At 39.1% G+C, this 18006-nt stretch overlaps 1 protein-coding gene across 2 annotated transcripts; it reads left to right on the top strand.

The window, feature by feature from the left end:
• Positions 1–2: 2 nt before the first annotated feature.
• klhl12 (kelch-like family member 12) lies at positions 3–16894 on the top strand. Of its 2 annotated transcripts, XM_086278661.1 has the most exons (12): positions 4–546; positions 2465–2691; positions 2869–3022; positions 4170–4387; positions 6784–6933; positions 7049–7163; positions 7249–7355; positions 8663–8858; positions 8980–9138; positions 11296–11394; positions 12663–12849; positions 14770–15040. In XM_086278661.1, exons 1-12 carry the CDS (start codon positions 489–491, stop codon positions 14894–14896), a joined length of 1797 nt encoding a protein of 598 aa, XP_086134787.1. In that variant the 5' UTR covers positions 4–488; the 3' UTR covers positions 14897–15040. The 2 variants fall into 2 exon arrangements, with proteins under 2 accessions (XP_086134786.1, XP_086134787.1); XM_086278660.1 differs by lacking the exon at positions 12663–12849 and having other exon boundaries at positions 3–546; positions 14770–16894.
• The last annotated feature ends 1112 nt before the right edge of the window (positions 16895–18006 follow it).

Raw genomic sequence — 18006 nt, 5'->3', positions numbered from 1 at the left:
TTCTCGGGGAACGCGCACGTACACTCACGTAATGGTCTGTTTACGTCCAATCTGTGGAGTCGCTACTCTGCTGCTGCTACTGTGACCTGCTGCAGTTTAGTCAACGGGATATTATAGCTGGATAAAAATCCCATCGGGATTTAATATGATGCCGTTCCGATATATGTGTCCTCACGGTGCATAGAGTGACCCGGCAGAGGTCGTCATGGAGTAGCTGTAGTTGAGGGGCTTTGCTAAAGGCAGTACGACTGGGAGCAAAGAACTGGGACAGGGAGACTTTGGTGCTACTAACGTTAGCTAGCTGAGCAACTTAGCTAGACGTTTTTACTGCTGCGACAGGTATTATTACAAGTTGTTTTGTGTGTGTGTGTGTCGCTCCATGTGTTGTCTTCTTCTGGCCGTCAGCTCACTTTATATTGCTGTGTTTTCGTAGTTGTTATTGTTAGCGTTGGCGTTAGCCGTCAGCTGTCGTTGGCTGCTGCTAGCTAATGTGTAGCTATAGTTATTGCCTCCCAGTGGTGGAAAAAGTATTCCGATCTTTTAACGGTAAGTTGTATTTGCAAGACTGTAGTGGAAAAATATTCCAAAAATGTAAAGTCTGGAAAGAAAAAAACACACATTGCTCTTATTTGACTAGCGTTATTAAATATGGTTTTTTTTATTCATAGAAATAACTGATCATTTAAGCCTTTCTACAAGAAGTAGAGTGATGAGAAAAGTATTTGCCCCCTTTCTGAGTTATTTTTTTCACTTTTGAAATCTTCAAAGAACTTTTAAAATGAGGCAAATATAATCTGAGGTAATACAAAGGACAGTTTTAAATGATGATTTAATTTATTCATGGCGTAAAGATATCCAAACCTAGCCGGCCCTGTGTGGACAAAAGTAATTGCCCTCTACAACCTTGATAACTTGTTACACCACCCTTGGAAGGATGAACCGCAATGAAGTCTTTGTGATAACTGGGAATGAGTCTTTCACATGTGGAGAAAATCTGTCCCACTCTTCTTTGCAGAATGATTTTAATACAACCACATAAGAAGGTTGTCAAGTATGAGCGACCAGTTTAAGATCATGCCAAAGCATCTTAATCTGGTTTCAGTCCAAAATTTTAGTAGGCTGGTCCAAAATCTTATTTTTTTGAACCGTTAAGAGGCAGACTTGTTTATGTGTTTCAGATCCTGCTGCGTAACTCATGTTAATTATGCTTGAGCTCCATGGGACAAACTGATGACTTCACATTGTTCTTCAGGATTTTCTGGTAGAGAGCAGAATTCATTGTTCTATGAATTACAGCAAGAAGCCCTAGACCATCACACTACCACCACCGTTTTTCATTGTTGGCATGATGTTCTTTTTGTGAAATGCTGTGTTAGTCTTACATCAGATGTAACAGGACACAAACCTTCCAAAGGTTCAACTTTAGTGTATTTTTAGAGTGTTTATTTATTTATTTATTTCAAAAGTTCTGGGGTTTATTTAGATGTTCTTTGGCAAATGTGAGACATGCCTAAGACCTCCTGGATCAGTCATGGATGGGCTTTTGGCCAGCCTACCAAAATTACTCCACTCTGGTGAATGTTCACCACTGTTCCAAGTTTTCTTCCTTTGTGGTTAGTGGCTCTCACCGTGGTTCACTGGAGTCCCAAAGCCTTAGAAATGGACGTTAGTGACTGTTTTGATCATGTCATAATATGATGGTTTTTGAGGCCTTTTGGCCTACTTTACTTTGTCAGGCAGGTTACTCTTGTAATTTCTTGATTCAGTAGGTGTGGCAGTAATCAGACCAAAGTGTGGCAAGTGAAATTGAACTCAGATTTCCAAAAAATGTGGTTAATTGGAGTTAATTCATGATTTAAAAAGGGTAACAATTCCGTTTTTACACAGGGCCAGGTAGAATTGGATAGCCCCCCCCCCCCTTAATAAATCAAGTAATTGTTTGCAAGAAATAAATCCAGAAGTCAGGCAAATGCAGCACTATAAATACTATAGTGCTTCTATGATAGTCAGTATTTTCTCTCCATTGCTGTCCTATAAGCAGAATAAATTATGCTATTTCTTGTCCTTGTCAAGAACAAACATTGTAGAAATAATACACAATACAAAGTATATATATATTAAGTAAGTATTATGTAATGTAAAAGTTAATATAAAATGGTTTTTTTTCATGTACATTTTCATTAGCAGTTGGGGTTTTTTGTTTGTTTGTTTTTTATAAAATGTTGTAAAAAGGGTGTAAAATAGTGAATCTGTTATCATTTCCCACAAAGTGTCACAAACTTATCTTGTGAATAGCCAGCAGTTCAACCCAACTGACAAATTACTGACAGACACACACACTGACTAGCTGCATGACTTGCTTGTACAATATATAAAAATGTGTCCTTGTGGCGTGCTTTTATGCTTACTGTGGAATACCTTTCTTCCCAAAGGGTGTTTTCAAAATAGACTGTCTTTTTTCCAGATTCATTTAGTAGTTTGAGATCCGTAAGGGATTCTCAAAGCAGCATGGCTCCCAAAGACATCATGACCAATTCCCATGCCAAATCTATCCTCAATGCAATGAACTCACTTCGCAAGAGCAACACACTCTGCGACATCACTCTGAGGGTGGAGAACACTGATTTTCCAGCTCACCGGATTGTCTTGGCTGCCTGCAGTGACTATTTTTGTGCCATGTTCACTAGCGAGGTAATAATGTTTGAAAAATAGATGTCCCAGTTACATTCCTGATGCACTCTTTTATGCTGTTTTTTTTTTTCTTTGTTGGCCTTTCTGGGTGTCTTAAGGTGGTGTTACATTTGCCTAAAATGCAGGATGATTCTCAAAAGTAATCCTTCAAATAAATGTGTTCTTGTGGCTCTGTAGCTTGCAGAAAAGGGAAAATCTTTTGTCGACATTCAGGGGCTCACGGCATCCACTATGGAGATCTTGTTGGACTTTGTCTACACAGAGACTGTGCTTGTCACGGTGGAGAACGTACAAGAGCTGCTCCCTGCAGCGTGTTTGCTACAGCTCAAAGGTAAGTTCAGAGCTGTACCTTGATTTAAAAAGTTTCTAATAATTGTCTCTGGTTTTGACATTGTCTTCAGAAGCTTCTGTGTTTTGAGCTTTTATAACTTTGTTTAACATGTTAATATAACATAATATAATTATGTCTGTTTACCACAGTCTGCTGATACGAATTAGTGTGTATGGGTAAATGTGGCATATTTACAGTGTTCATGTTGATTAAAGTGCAGTGTTATGATTAAAGAATATAAACATAATGATTAAAGAGTTTGCTTAAGCCATCTTTTCTCATGACTGTAACCCCAGATCTTGAAATGTCTTATTCAGTGTCCTCAAAAATAAATTTTACCAGGTATTACAAGGTTTGAATTGTTTCCTCTTGCAGGCAGTAATGTATTAGTTTTAGCATGATTTAGGTCAGTTTATGTGTCTACCCAGTAGAATAAACTGGGTTGTTGTAATGTTGGATTTTGGAGTTTTAGTAAGCAGGCTTGTTGAAATAAGTCACTTTCGCAAACGTTAGTAACTGGGAAATTCATCCAGTTACAGATTTAAATGGATCATCTTTAATTCCCCAGTCCATTCATGCAACAACGTAAGGGCTTAATTTGAACCCCAGTTACGGCAGTGTAATCTATCAGTCATCCAGTGTTGTATTCAGTATTCATACCTTGTATGGCACCTGGAAAAATCCATGCATCCATCCATCTTCTGCCAGGATGAGTGGGCAGGAGAGCCCAGACCTCCCGCTCCCTGGCCGCCTCATCCAGCTCATCTTAGTGGACCCCATATAATCTTATTTTATATAAGATTATATGGGGTAAAACAAAAAAAATGACAGCGAATGTTGCAAAAATATATTTTTGTAGAGTGCATGAGTCTGTTTGTAATATTAATCATATCATCCAGAATTATTATAGTCTGCTGGGAACCGCAGAAAATGTGATGTAATAATTCTTTTTAGGCTTAATCATCAATTTAAAATTCTACTTTCTAATTTGGTTGGTGTGATAGTGAAATGTTTATTAAACAGTGGTACTATTCCATTAAAGTGCTTTCTGCGTTTCCAAATTAAGAGAGAATTACATGCTGGTTTTTGAAAGAGTTAAGGCTACAAATGGTGCATGTGTGTACAAACCTATCTCCCTCTTCCCTAGGGGTGAAAAGAGCGTGTTGTGATTTTTTGGAGAGCCAACTCGATCCTTCCAACTGTCTGGGCATTCGAGACTTTGCAGAGACGCACAACTGCCTTGACCTGATGCAGGCCGCTGAGCTCTTCTCCCAGAAGCATTTCTCCGAGGTGGTTCAGCATGAGGAGTTCATGCTGTTGAGCCAGACAGAAGTGGAAAAGCTAATAAAATGTGACGAAATTCAGGTAGGAAAACTGCATGCAGGGAAGCTTGCTTCTCTTTAAAGATCTTTTTAAATGTGCTGTGAATGCTGCTTTGTGTTTTGTTGCTGGATGATGTAAAATTTGTAACTCCAAGCACCTGAAAGTTGCCTGGTAACGTTTTTGTCTGCATGAGAGTTAGCGATATAGTTTTGTATTTGTTTTTAATTCAGTTCCCTTTCAGTTACTTTCCAGAGTGGCTTTATTAGTTTCATTTTAGTTTCTGTAGTTTGAAAATATTTAATTTTAGTTTCCTTGGTTAGTATGAGTTATATGGAGGATATTTATCAGGGGGAAGATTTAGGGAAATCCAAACAGGCATTGACCCTGTGCACGAGAAAATGCTAACTTCCTGGTTTGAGACTGGATGTATGGTTGTACATTTCCGGTAGCTTTACTTTGCGGTCAATCGCTACTGCGAAGATATACTCCAAAATCATGTCCAAAACTCGAAAACGGAAAGATCGCGTTAAGTTACAAAGAGCAGAAGGTGGGAACACTCACCACTGTTGTGTCATAAAAAATCTAATGATCAATTTTGACGTTTAAAGAGTTTAGATCGATCAGTTGTTTACATCACTCAACACAAGCAGAACTGCATTACTGCAGCAGAAGACACATCGTCCACATTCAGAAGCACATCTCTGTATAGTGACTGGTCTTATGATTTAAACAGGCAAATGTTCAGCATTCAAACTACAGGTGAAGAATAGTCAAACCAGATGTTTCCCCGTTATGTTGATGTCAGCTAGTCAAGTACACAAACAAACCGTTAACAAACCGTGAAAAAAGCCACACAAAAAATGAATGATTGCTGGTAAGGGTTTCTATACATTAGTATTTACGAAGGGTATGTTGTGACTTACCTTCAAAATTACAGTGGTCCCTCGCTAATAACGCGGTTCACCTTTCACCTCGCTGTTTCACAGATTTTTTTTAGTGCAAGTTTGCACGTTTTTTTTACGTCACATTGTGTCCTGCGTCCTGATCGCTGCAGACGATCTCCTCCATGCCGTCTCTCCTGTACAGTACAGAATCGCTGCATCGATCGCTAGCAGTGTGACTCTGAAGTGCAGTACTGGATGTCCACAATATCCACCAAACGTTTTGCACCGTCAAAAAATAAAATTGGCTACTTGATTTCACCTATCGCTGGTTATTTTTAGAACATAACACCCGCGATAAACGAGGGACAGCTGAGAAATATAACATTTGAATCCCTTTTCTCTTTTGCTCTGAGGCGCAGGGGAAAAAATATCGACAAGTCGATGAATATCATTTACAGATATATTGGGTAAATGCCCAAGACATCTATAGAAATGTAAATCGCCGCTTGATTAATTCATTTGCTTAACTTGTTTTGGACCGTAAACAGGGTGTGAATAGGACACCGGAAACAAAGCTCCCCACAGGAGTTTCCGCACCGGAAGTAGCATATGCTAACGTGCACATAGTCAATTGCAGTTCAAACATGACTTTTTGTGAAGGCTGTTGCGTCACAGTTACATAGACATTGTATATCTACAAATGCACTAAAGCCTCATCAGACAGTTTATATAGATTTTACTAAAATAAACTAAAATGAGGACATTTCCACTTTATTTTTATTTTGTTTTTAGTTCATTTTGCAAGTTCACAAAGTTTTATTTCAGTTAAGTGTGATAACTTTAGTCTGCAGTACTACTGAAATAGTTAAATTTCAGTCTAAGATCCCTGAAACAAATAGTTGATTTAATGTAAATTGAGCTTGACTTTCACAGCTTCTATAATATCTGTCAACAATCTAAGCGCCAAAAATGAAAAGCAAGTATAAACCTGCTACAGAATCAGTCTGTGACCTCCCCCCCCAACAACCCAACCACCCAAGTTCCAGTCAGTGTTGTGGATTGACCTGACAATGAAATTGCAGAGAAGTGAATCTGATTTAAGTTTGGCTTTGTGCTCAGGAAATTCCTGTTTCCCAACCACATACCCCGCTTTGTGAAAACATAGTTATTATCACATGATGATTTATAGATCACAAGTTCTGTCAAATTGTCTTTCCTGTCATATTTGTTGTTTTTAAAATAAAACCAGACCATACATGTAAATCGTAGTCACGCATAATTTGCCTTCAGTTAAAGTTTTCTGTCATCTTTGAGGATTTGAAGTTTATTTTAGCAGACTGCGCTGTTTCACCTTTGTACATTTTGTCTTTGCAGTTGCAGAAGTCTCTTGAATTGTTGCCACTAGTCTTGCCACAAGTAATTATATTTATTGAAAAAAAGCTTGCATCAAAAATCAGTCTTGTGCAATAGTTCAATTGCAGCTGTTAGCAAATCCTTCAGTGTTGTGTAGATTTACTATCAGGTGTTATTACTGTATATGTTGTTGGTATGCAGGTGGACTCGGAGGAGCCTGTATTCGAGGCCGTGTTAAATTGGGTCAAACACAACCGCAAAGAGCGGGAGCCCTACCTGCCAGACATGCTGGAGTTTGTTCGGATGCCGCTGCTGACCCCCCGCTACATTACAGATGTCATTGATACTGAGGTGAGCCAGGCGACGCTTTGTGGGTTGTTGTGTAATCACATGCCAAGCCTCCTATGAAAGATTTTTCTGTCAAGTTTTATCACACCGTAATTAAGCAAGTTTTTACTCGTCTTAGCCTCTCATTCGGTGTAGCCTGCCATGTCGAGACCTTGTTGATGAAGCCAAGAAATTCCACTTAAGACCGGAGCTGAGGAGTGAGATGCAAGGCCCACGCACACAAGCCAGATTAGGTAGGAATCCAGTTTTCAACTGCACTTTAGCTAAATACTTGTCTTGTAGACAGAAGCTTTGTAAAATACGTTACTTTCTTTTAAGGTGCCAAAGAAGTCCTGCTGGTTATCGGTGGGTTTGGCAGCCAGCAGTCACCAATAGACATAGTTGAAAAATATGATCCCAAAACTCAAGAGTGGACCTTTCTGCCTGTAAGTATTAATTTGATGCATGTATTTGGCTGTTGAACCAGGGGTGTCAAACATGCAGTGCAAAGTGTGAACGTGTTATTGAACTCATAAATTGCTTCCAATTTGTCAATGAAATGCAAGGTTTTTCATGATGCCCACATTACACAAGAAATGGACAGAAAATTAAATGTGAAGTTGTTTGAATCATGAACACATGAAATCCTCTTCAGAAACGAAAACTGTACAGCTTTGATCTGTAAAGTGAAATATTGTATCACTTAAATCACTTTAAGCATATTTGCACTGCACAAGACAAAATGTGGATTGCACAACACTGGACATTATATTCTTCATTTCCAGTTAATACTTGTACAGCTGCTGTTATTGTGTATATATTTATTTATATTTCTTCATACATTCTTATATAGTTCTATACTGTGTATTGTGTATTTTGTTGTACAGTTATTTTATTTTCAACTTTAATTTATATATTTTATCTTATTCTTTCCCAGTTAAATTTACCCTTCATTCTAATTTGTGTTGTACAGTTATTTCATTTTTAACCTTAATTTATATTTGATTCCGTCCTAGTTAAATTTACCCTTTTTAATTTTTCATATTTATTTCCTATCTTATTCATAGCCTTTTCCTTTTTGTTTTCTTTAGGTCATGAGCAGTTGTCCAAGCATTTCACTACATATCGTACTGTGTATGACTGTGTACGTGACAAATAAAATTTGAATTTGAATTTGAAATAGATGTTTATTAAGACATCTCATGCTTTTCAGCACCTGTTTTGTAAATCGATAACTTAATAAAGAATAAAAAATAACCTTTAAAATTAAAATGACTTCTACAGAATACAGTATTTTCTAATGGCTGGTAAATTTGTGAGGGTGTAGGGTGTTAAGGGTTGTCTTTTACTCAGGCTTCTGCTTTCAGCTTTCTTATATCTCAAAATGGCAAAAGTTGTTCTAAAAGCAAGTTTGAACACCTCTTTTTTGCAGTTATTGTGAAGAATTATCTAAATTTACTTTAATTATAGTGATAACAAGTATAGTGAAAAGCAGCTCGGCTTAAAGAGTTTCCTGTCTTTCCCCAAACATGGGATTTTGAAAAGCTTTTTCCCTGGAAGATAGATTTCTACTATCATCTTTGCTTTGAAAAGAATTCTAATAGATTTCAGTTCACGTGTCTTTTGCTCTGCCTCTGGTTCATGTCTGCAGAGTTGATTTCTTTTTAGTTATAATGCAATGCCCACTGTAGATTAAATTAGACTGTATGTGGCCCATGAACTCAAATGAGTTTGACACTTGTGTCTTAAACAGAATATTGCACGGAAAAGGCGTTACGTGGCCACCGTTTCTTTGCACGATCGAGTCTATGTGATCGGGGGCTATGACGGCCGGTCGCGGCTCAGCTCCGTGGAGTGCCTGGACTACACAGCGGATGAGGACGGTGTTTGGTACACCGTCGCAACCATGAATGTTCGGCGAGGCCTTGCTGGAGCTACAACACTTGGAGGTCAGAGACATTCTATGCTCAGTGAGCTTAGTCCCTTCTCTGAAATCGCCTGTGATTTTCTTTGTCCATCTCCATTTTTCATGTTTAATGAGAGAGCTGTGTTGTTATTGGCTCTTGACAGATATGATCTATGTTGCTGGTGGCTTCGATGGCAGTCGGCGTCATACCAGCATGGAGCGATATGATCCAAACATCGACCAGTGGAGCATGCTGGGTGATATGCAGACAGCTAGAGAAGGAGCTGGTTTGGTGGTGGCCAGCGGGCTTATATACTGTCTAGGTATGGAGGCAAAAATACACAGTCATCAAAATTTGATTATCACATGGGCCCAAATATTAACCTGAAAACCAGCATAGACTGTATATAAAAGGTAGACATAGACCTATAACCCTTGACTGTTTCATCCGTCAACATCTGGATGTTTTCATATCGTAATGATTTATGAAAATCATCACGAAAATCAGCGTGGTCATTGATTTCAGTGACTGCATTAGGGTGCAAACACTGGGGGCTACAGGCAAAGCACAGATTTGTTTTTCATTTGTTCAGCTTTTGCTCCAATGCACAGTCATGTGTTTCTGACATCTAATGAGCCTTCAAACTCTCATATCTGATACTTAAAACATGGTTTTCTTGATTGTATTTTATCATTATGTGAAGTAGGGAACCTTTCACAAAGCAGTTCCTGGTTTATATTTGTTGTGTTTTGCCTTTTCCCTTTTTTTTTTCTTTAAAATCTTCTTAAACAATCAGTGCGTTTCATTTTCAAATTTGCAAAATGCAAGGGGCACCCTATGCTCAGATTACCCCTTAAGCAGAAGTTTTCCATGTTGTGATGACTGAGTACAAAAAAGTAGTCACTATGACTGAAAATGCACACGTCAAACTATTATGGCTAGTGCTGTGTGACTGAGGATGGAGTTTTTGTTGTTGGTTTTGTACAGTTAATTCTTCTTTTTCATCCATTTACTTTGTTCTGATTTTTATTTTCATTGACTGGAAAATTTAGCAAGCCTGTATAGGTGGAACAGAAAAGTTGGAAATGCTGGGTGTTGATTTGCGCTGAAGCTACAGGTCACCAGTGTGTAGCTCTGCATATTTGATTTAGGTTTTCACATCAGATGCCCTTCCTGACGCAACCCTCCCAGAGGTTTGTCTCTCCTCTTGGTCTCAGCTAAAGTCATAACACCTACATTTCATCGATCTTTTTGACTCTAGCGAAGATGGTATTCTAAGAAACGAACACACGTTGTATTCTTTAAGACTTGAAACTAGCAATTGAGACCATAAACTCATCAAGAAAGGGTAGGCTGGGGTCAGAGATCACTTGAGCAGTAGACATTTGAAGCAAATCATGAAGCAACTACCATTTTATACATACAGTATGTGATTATAAGACTAATTCTCACCCTCCTTTCCTTTTATTTATAACAATGAAAGCATGAAGTAAAACCATTTTAACATAGTCAGTTGTTCTGAAACACTCTACCATCAGTTTCGTGGAAGCTGTCTTCATTTTCTCCAGCAATAACCATTTCACAGGCATGTCTTTTAGAGCTCCTTGTCGTTTATGACAGTAGTAATTCTTGGCTGTTCACCTAAAGAGTTTATCCAAAGTTGGTTTCCCTCAGAAGATGTCAGGAGGCAGTTTGTACTCAGTCATTGGACTCCTCTCAAAAACTCCTACAGGATAAATTACTTTGATAGCTGACTAACTCTGACAGACACATTAAGGCTGCAAGCAACCCACAATGCAATGAGAACTCCATGTTTTCCAGTGCAGGCAAATATAAAAACTGAGTTATCATTTCGTCTTTGTTTCGTGTCAGAAAAACTATGTTAATGCGTCTTTTTTTCTGGCTGGTTTTTCGGTTAATCATGTGGTTCATAACTTTTTAGAAATTAGGGAAAGTAGGCATAGCCATAACGTTAGTGTTTTGGTTAAGATTTCTTTAGAAAACGGCTTATATTCTCCTTCTGACCTCAAAGGTAATCTCTGCTTTAGCTCATAAAATAAACCAAAAAGATTTTTTACGTCATATACAAGGTGCACGTAGCTTCTGGGTCTGAAAAGTGAAACCTGTCCCTGATTCCCTTTAGAAAGAAATTAGATTTTACCGTAGTGAATGGAAAAACAGACCTCAGCTTTCCTGATGTGTGCCCTCAGTCAGTCTTTATGTTTGCATGTGCATGCAAAGCATAATGTTTGTTAGGATGACATAGCAGAAGGCGCTTTTAAGTGGGCCTGTCAAGTTGGTACAAAATGAGCGTTTTAAAAAGTTAAGATGGCGAGTGTCAAAACGCTCAGCTTGAGTCTTCACAATAAAGAATTTACAAGCCAGTAGGAGACATCACAGTCTTTAGTTAGAACTCTGTTGAACAGCAGCATAAACAAGCTCATCATGATTAGTTTTCTGACCATCCATTTCTTGACAGGTGGCTATGATGGGCTAAACATCCTGAATTCGGTGGAGCGGTATGACCCACACACAGGCCACTGGACTAGTGTCACACCCATGGCCACCAAACGGTCAGGTAGGTAATAAAACATCAGGGATGCGCCAATCAATCTTTTTTCCAGTTTGGATACATTACCGATGGCTTGGTTTTGACTTTCTGCTGACATCGAGTACCAATCCACTGCAAGTTATTGTCTCCTAATTTCAGCTGCTCCCTTGTTTTGGGTTCCCACAGTAGATCATCTTCCTCCATCTCACCTATTCCTAGCATCCTCCTCTGTCACACCAACCCTCTGCATGTCCTCCTTCACTACACCCATTAACCCCCTCTGTGGGCTTTTTTTCCTCTTGCTTGGCAGCTCCATATTCAACATCCTTTGTCATGTGTATCTATTATCCTTTCTCTGCACATGCCCATGGATTGGTATTTATTTAAAAATAAAACATAAACAGGGACCATGTTATTTTCCTCATTTGTAAAATTATTTATTTAATATTTCTAAAAGCTTCCAATCAAATGTTAATCTAAACTTAAAGACAGTGAAAGTGATTGAGCAAGAGATGCTGGTTTTGAAAGGTTTTTTTTTGTGTTTCAGTCATGTTAACAGACTTGACCACAGTGTGCTGCTGACTACAAAAAAAAAAACGGCAAAAATTTGAAGTTGCAAGTTCAGGCAGCACGGTGGCACGGTGGTTAGCACTGTTGCCGCACAGCAAGAAGGTCCTGAGTTCAATTCCACCATCAGGCCGGGGTCTTTCTGTGTGGAGTTTGCATGTTCTCCCCGTGTTTGCGTGGGTTCTCTCCGGGTACTCCGGCTTCCTCCCACCGTCCAAAGACATGCAGCTTGTGGGGATAGGTTAATTGGATAATCCAAATTGCCACTAGGTGTGAATGTGCGAGTGAATGTGAGTGTGAACGGTTGTCTGTCCCTATGTGTTAGCCCTGCGACAGACTGGCGACCTGTCCAGGGTGTACCCTGCCTCTCGCCCAATGACAGCTGGGATAGGCTCCAGCGCCCCCCGCGACCCTGAAAAGGACAAGCGGAAGCGAATGGATGGATGGATGGATGGATGGAAGTTCAGGCATATAACAAGAAGCTGTTGGAGTGGGAAGCACGCATCTCCTCCAGACAGCTGACCTTTTGCTGTTTCCTTGATGCTTTGTTAGCTCTCCCATTCACACTGCTGCTGATGCATGGTGTAGTAAACACAGAACATCATACATAAAATGGGCCACTGTCACAGATACTCAGTACAACTTTTTGAGCTATGGTCACACTGATATCCGATCCAAATTCCTGCGAGCTGTGCTGCTGTCTGTTGACGCCTTCCTGCTGTTTCCAGGGGCCGGTGTGGCTTTGCTCAATGACCACATTTATGTAGTGGGAGGGTTTGATGGCGTTTCACACCTTGACTCCGTCGAAGTCTACAACATCAGAACAGACTACTGGACCACTGTAGCCAGTATGACGACTCCTCGGTGTTATGTAGGAGCCACCGTTCTCCGAGGGCGACTCTACGCCATCGCCGGGTAAGAAAGAGTTCCATTGCTGTGGCAATAGTCCTAAAGGGGTTTTACTTAATACAGCGCTCACATATGATATGAATATTGGTAGGCTTTTGGGTTATTGTGCCTTCTTTCCATGTAGACTATGAAGTGAAACCAGTTTCAATACATTATCGTTATTCTCATAGTATAAATGCTTTCTGAAGGAATGGTCTGTCAAGTCTACTGACTGCTTTTTGTCCCAGTGATAACACGAGGAATCCCTTCACGCTGTGTGGAGAAACACAAGTAGAGAATGTAGCACTAAAAAAACAACTTTTGAGCACTCAGGCTTCGACTGAGCCTCAGAATGTATTTTTACAGAGATTATGGGTTTTGTTCCTGATTTTACTCAGCATAGAGCAGCTGGTGTACAGAAAGAATGTCCCATAGCTCCTTGCATACAGTGCGCACATTAATAGTAAAGAATAGATCACATATGTATTTTCAGCAAGTCTGCACACAGACATGAGAATTTTAATGATTGCATAAAGGAAATGTTTTTTTAACATGAATGCATAATGTAATCCCACCATATTCCATTTATCTTGGGTCAGACCCCAGTTTATTATAGTTACTGAAACAATACCACATCCTTAGAAAAATAATTACAATTAAAACATGCTTTAGTTTTAGTATATTTGTTCAAAAATGTAAGCACAACAAACATTAGGAGGACATTATGTTTACTCAAACTGGAGTGCCCACATGGTTGTGAGCCATGTGTTCGTATTGTAATACAGGTTCTGACCTTCTTGAGTCATGCTCATGACGAATAGTCCCAGAACAGAAAAACTAAACTGACACTTAAACGAAACATATTCAAACCGTAAAAGCTCAACTTAAAACAAGCACGTCGACTCTGGAAACGTTGTGAAAGTAAACTGAACTGAAAAGAAAACGGTAAAGCTGAGCAAAAATGTGAACTAATACAAACTGAGGTTGAGATCACATTAGCGGGTTCAGCCTGGTCATTAATTTCAGAGACTGCAGTGGAGATGCAAACACTGGAAGCTACGGGCAAAGCACACAGATTTGTTTATTTTTTCATTTGTTCATTTTTTTCTGCAATGCACAGTCGTGTTTCATAGTATATTAACAGTAGTTTCTTGACATCTAATTAACCTTCAAACTCGCTCATCTGATACTTATAAACATTGTTTCCTTGATTGTATTTTCTCAAGATAAAAAACTTTTTACCAAAGCAGTCCCTGCTTTGTCTTTGTTGTGTTTTGCCTTTTCCTTTTTTTCTTCCCTTCTAGCATTTCAGTGTAATTAAAATCTTCTTCTTAAACATTCAGTGCATTTCATTTTCAGAATTCCCCAAAGTGACAAAGCAAAGGCATCTGTAAGTGGTTTAAATTCAGAGCAACTTGGAAACAACTGGGGGCTCTAACAGGACAATGAGCCCAAACCCTAACATCATACAACATATATTTGAGCCTCCATGTATACTTTTAGCCCTGTAAGGACCCTGACTAGAGAAATTAAAAAACACTTGTGCACCCAAATCTTGTTATTATAGTCATTAAAGATGTATGCTATACAAAAATGCCACCCTGATAAAGAACCAATAACCAAAATCATTAAAAGTCCCAAATTACCACAACATTCATGCGCACAATGAGTGCATGCAATCTTTTGACTTTAACTGTACATTAGTGATATTTGAGCAGCAGTTACTACTGTGTTTTCATATTTGTTCTTCATGGTACTAATGTACGCAGACAGCTGTAGACACAACGTGTTTCAGGGTTGAAGGTGAATTGTCTGATTTAACTTAGAATCGGTACAGCATTCTGCAGCAAGCTTGTCAGACAGTAGTAATGTGATCTTGTTCAGTGGCTTCACTCAGCTCTGTTTCCTGCTGTGTTTCAAACTCTCAGTTCCTCTCCATTTCTCCAGATATGACGGGAACTCTCTCCTCAGCAGTATCGAATGTTACGACCCAGTTATCGACTCTTGGGAAGTTGTTACCTCGATGGCGACCCAGCGGTGTGACGCGGGCGTTTGTGTTCTACGAGAAAAGTGACGTTTGCCAAGAACCACAAGAGGAAAAGCAAGCGGGAGGGCAGGCTGCTAAACTGCGCTTAAATGCCTCTAAAATACAGCCGCAAAGGGAGATGTCTGTTCACCAGTATTCAAATAGATACCCTCAAAAGATTATGAAGCGCAGCAGTTTGGGCCGCCTCCTCCAAAGGACGGTTAACCCTCCGCGACTCGGACCGTGCTACAGAGATTCAGCTTCACCGTGGTAGACTTACCTCAAAAGAGGCCTCCAAGGAGCCCATCAGGACATGCATGACTCTCTTCTGTGGTACTTGTGTCTGTCGTTACCTGTGAGATTATTTTTTCATTTTGTCTTCAAAGTGCAATATATTTCTACTCATGATGAGAAAACAAAATACAATGGAGCAGATTCAGGCTCCAGTTGCTGCTATATGCCTTATGACATTGGCCTACATCAAGCGGTGAGCATCCATGTTGCCTCCCATTTGACTTTGATGATCGTTGCCCTACATTAGCTTGTTATCGGGTGAACTCATTTGGCATTTGCAACGTCGTTAATGAGTCAGTAATTCAACCCCTACCCGTAAACAGTGCTTTTTAATTAAAATAACTTTAATATGTTTCATACATATTCTCTCTCTCTCTCAGAAGATATATTTAGAGATGTTTTTGTTTTAGAAAATGACTGATTTGTACCCATTGGTTCTTGATTCATTTGTTCCTCGATTTGGCAACTTTGAAAATTCAAGTATGAGGTGCTTGTGATTTATTTTTCTTTCCTCAGAGTATAGATTTGGATGTAAATGTATGATACACTCCTAACATCACTGTTGCCTGGGAAGTAAATAAACACATTGAGAACCAGTTAAGATTATCTGTGATACATCTGAACCCCCTGTTGACAGGGAAGACAATTTGCTGAGGAAGGTTCATGACTTAATGCGAGCCACATTGAAATCTTCTAAATCAGCGGTCCCCAACCTTTTTTGCGCCACAGACCGGTTTATGTCCGACAATATTTTCACGGACCGACATTTAAGGTGTTGCGGATAAATACAACAAAATAAAACCAGCACTGGTACCAAAAAAAAAATTATTCATAACACATGGGAAAAGACCCAAGGAAACCAGGTTAACGATAAAAACGTTAAAAAAATAATGATAAAAACCCTGAAAACCATGAATATCACACCCGAGCCTCAACTCTTGCAGTCCGGTACCAAACAACTCACGGACCGGTACCAGTACCCCAACCGTCCGTGGCCCGGGGGTTGGGGCCCGCTGTTCTAAATACTGAGAAGAGTATTTGCTTCCTTCATTACCTTTAGAAGAGGATACATTGGACCGTTCTTTATAAAAGGAAAAGCGATAATGCTGTTCCACAGCTCATAAAAGTGCACCATCTGTCATTGTTCAAAAAAATCAGTGATTTTTTTTATACCCCACTATCACATGTAAAGCTTAACAGAGATTCACGGGCATAGAAACAGATTTGGTAAATGCACTGGTTCTTATATATAGCGCTTTTCTACTCAAAGTGCTTCACAAAACTCGTTCATTCACCCAATCACTTTTTAGTGATTTTTAGACAGTTTTTAGTGCTGTCTAACTAACATTCATACACACAGTCACACTCCAATAAATGCATCGGAGAGCAACCTGGGGTTAGTACCTTCCCAAGGATATTTGACATGCAGACTGGAGCAGCCTAGGATCAAACCACCAACCTTCCGGTTAGTAGGTGACTTGCTTTACCTCCTGAGCTACAGCCACCCCAGATTTAAAACCTATCAACTGACAGGTGGCACAGATCACATAAATATTAATTAGGAATGCTTTTTCCATTTCACTTCAGACATATTTTAAACTTTCAAACCCCTTAAAGCCACAGGTGAGCTGTGAAATTATCATATTATGACTCAATGTCTTAAATTTTTGCCTTACACAAAGAACATAAAATATATATTTAAAAAATGAATGTGGAATATTTAAATGATCATGAAAGTTGAATAAAATTCTATTTGCACTAGTTCTGTTTTTGCTCTATTGTTGCCTTTGCAATCATTGATTATTCCAACTTAAGTCACAGAAAGCTTTAATAACAACTGGATCATCTCTCTAGCAGGAAGAGAAAATAATGTGCGGACAGGATGAGCAAAAAATCTCAATGTGACAAACATTTCATTTCACTTTCAGGCTCTTTATTCATCTGTCTTTAAAAAAGAAGTTACTTTTCTAGTTAGGTGATGTTTTTCACCTATGGTTCTCTGTTATGTCTTGTGTGGAACAGCACAGTGAACCTATGTCAACGATCTCTGCCTTCATTTCATTAAGACACCTAGTGTAACTGAAATCACTGCACAGCACGCTTTTCCAACTCCTTATAAAATCTCCTTAACACCTTTCCCTGACCAAGTTTTGGAAAAATGATTTGGAAAAAGAGGTAGGAGGCAATTTTTAGCTTATCTGGCTGAAGGACTGATGAGCTTATGCAACTGCGAGGGAACATCATATAACCAACAAGAGCGCTCAGAGACCAGCACCTCCCCCCTCCGAAGAGCAAGGTCTATACTAAAACGTTGATGTTTTTATTGCAACATGCTGATGTCTGACCTTTGACCTATGACCTTGAAGCATTACATACTAAATATGTGATGCTTAATGGTGTATTGTATTATCTTTGCCCATATGATTTGAACAGAATTGGCTGAAATCTTTGGCCTTTATAAGCTATAAAACATTATATTTTTAAGATATAAGATTAAGATTTAAGATTTTGTAAAACTTTATGGCATCATTGTGACATTATAGGGCATTGTACTAAAATGTGTTGTACAGCTCTCTCCATGCCTTTTCATATGATATATTATTCGATATGGTCTCTTGGAATTGTTTTTCAAGGTCAACCTTGTCCTTGGGCACTAACAATGTAGGTCAAGGCCAAATGCTTAGCCAACCTAGGTACTCATGCCCCCCAAGGTGTAGTATATTGTTGTGAAGTTTGAAGAGGGTCCTTAAGAAATTATAAGTAATATGATAATTTTTATTCATGTTCACATTTCAAGCTTCTCTGGCAGAGACCCTTTAAAATGTTGAAATATTTGGATTATGTCAACATTAAATGCACCTCAA

This window comes from Aulonocara sp. 'chitande type north' Nkhata Bay, linkage group LG20 (genome assembly GCF_057382095.1).
Source record: "Aulonocara sp. 'chitande type north' Nkhata Bay isolate Kocher_YH1m ecotype deep benthic linkage group LG20, A_spYH_male_GT1.1, whole genome shotgun sequence".
NCBI classification, from domain to species: domain Eukaryota; kingdom Metazoa; phylum Chordata; class Actinopteri; order Cichliformes; family Cichlidae; genus Aulonocara; species Aulonocara sp. 'chitande type north' Nkhata Bay.
The sequence above is the reverse complement of the archived record's forward strand: the minus strand, read 5'-3'. Positions and strand labels throughout refer to the sequence as shown.

Excerpts from the sequence above, each read along its gene's own strand:
- klhl12 (XM_086278660.1), top strand. The coding sequence starts at position 489 with ATGTGTAGCTATAGTTATTGCCTCCCAGTGGTGGAAAAAGTATTCCGA. Across the intron at positions 6,934-7,048 it reads CAGATGTCATTGATACTGAG|CCTCTCATTCGGTGTAGCCT; the intron begins GTGAGCCAGGCG and ends TACTCGTCTTAG. Across the intron at positions 7,356-8,662 it reads AAGAGTGGACCTTTCTGCCT|AATATTGCACGGAAAAGGCG; the intron begins GTAAGTATTAAT and ends TGTCTTAAACAG.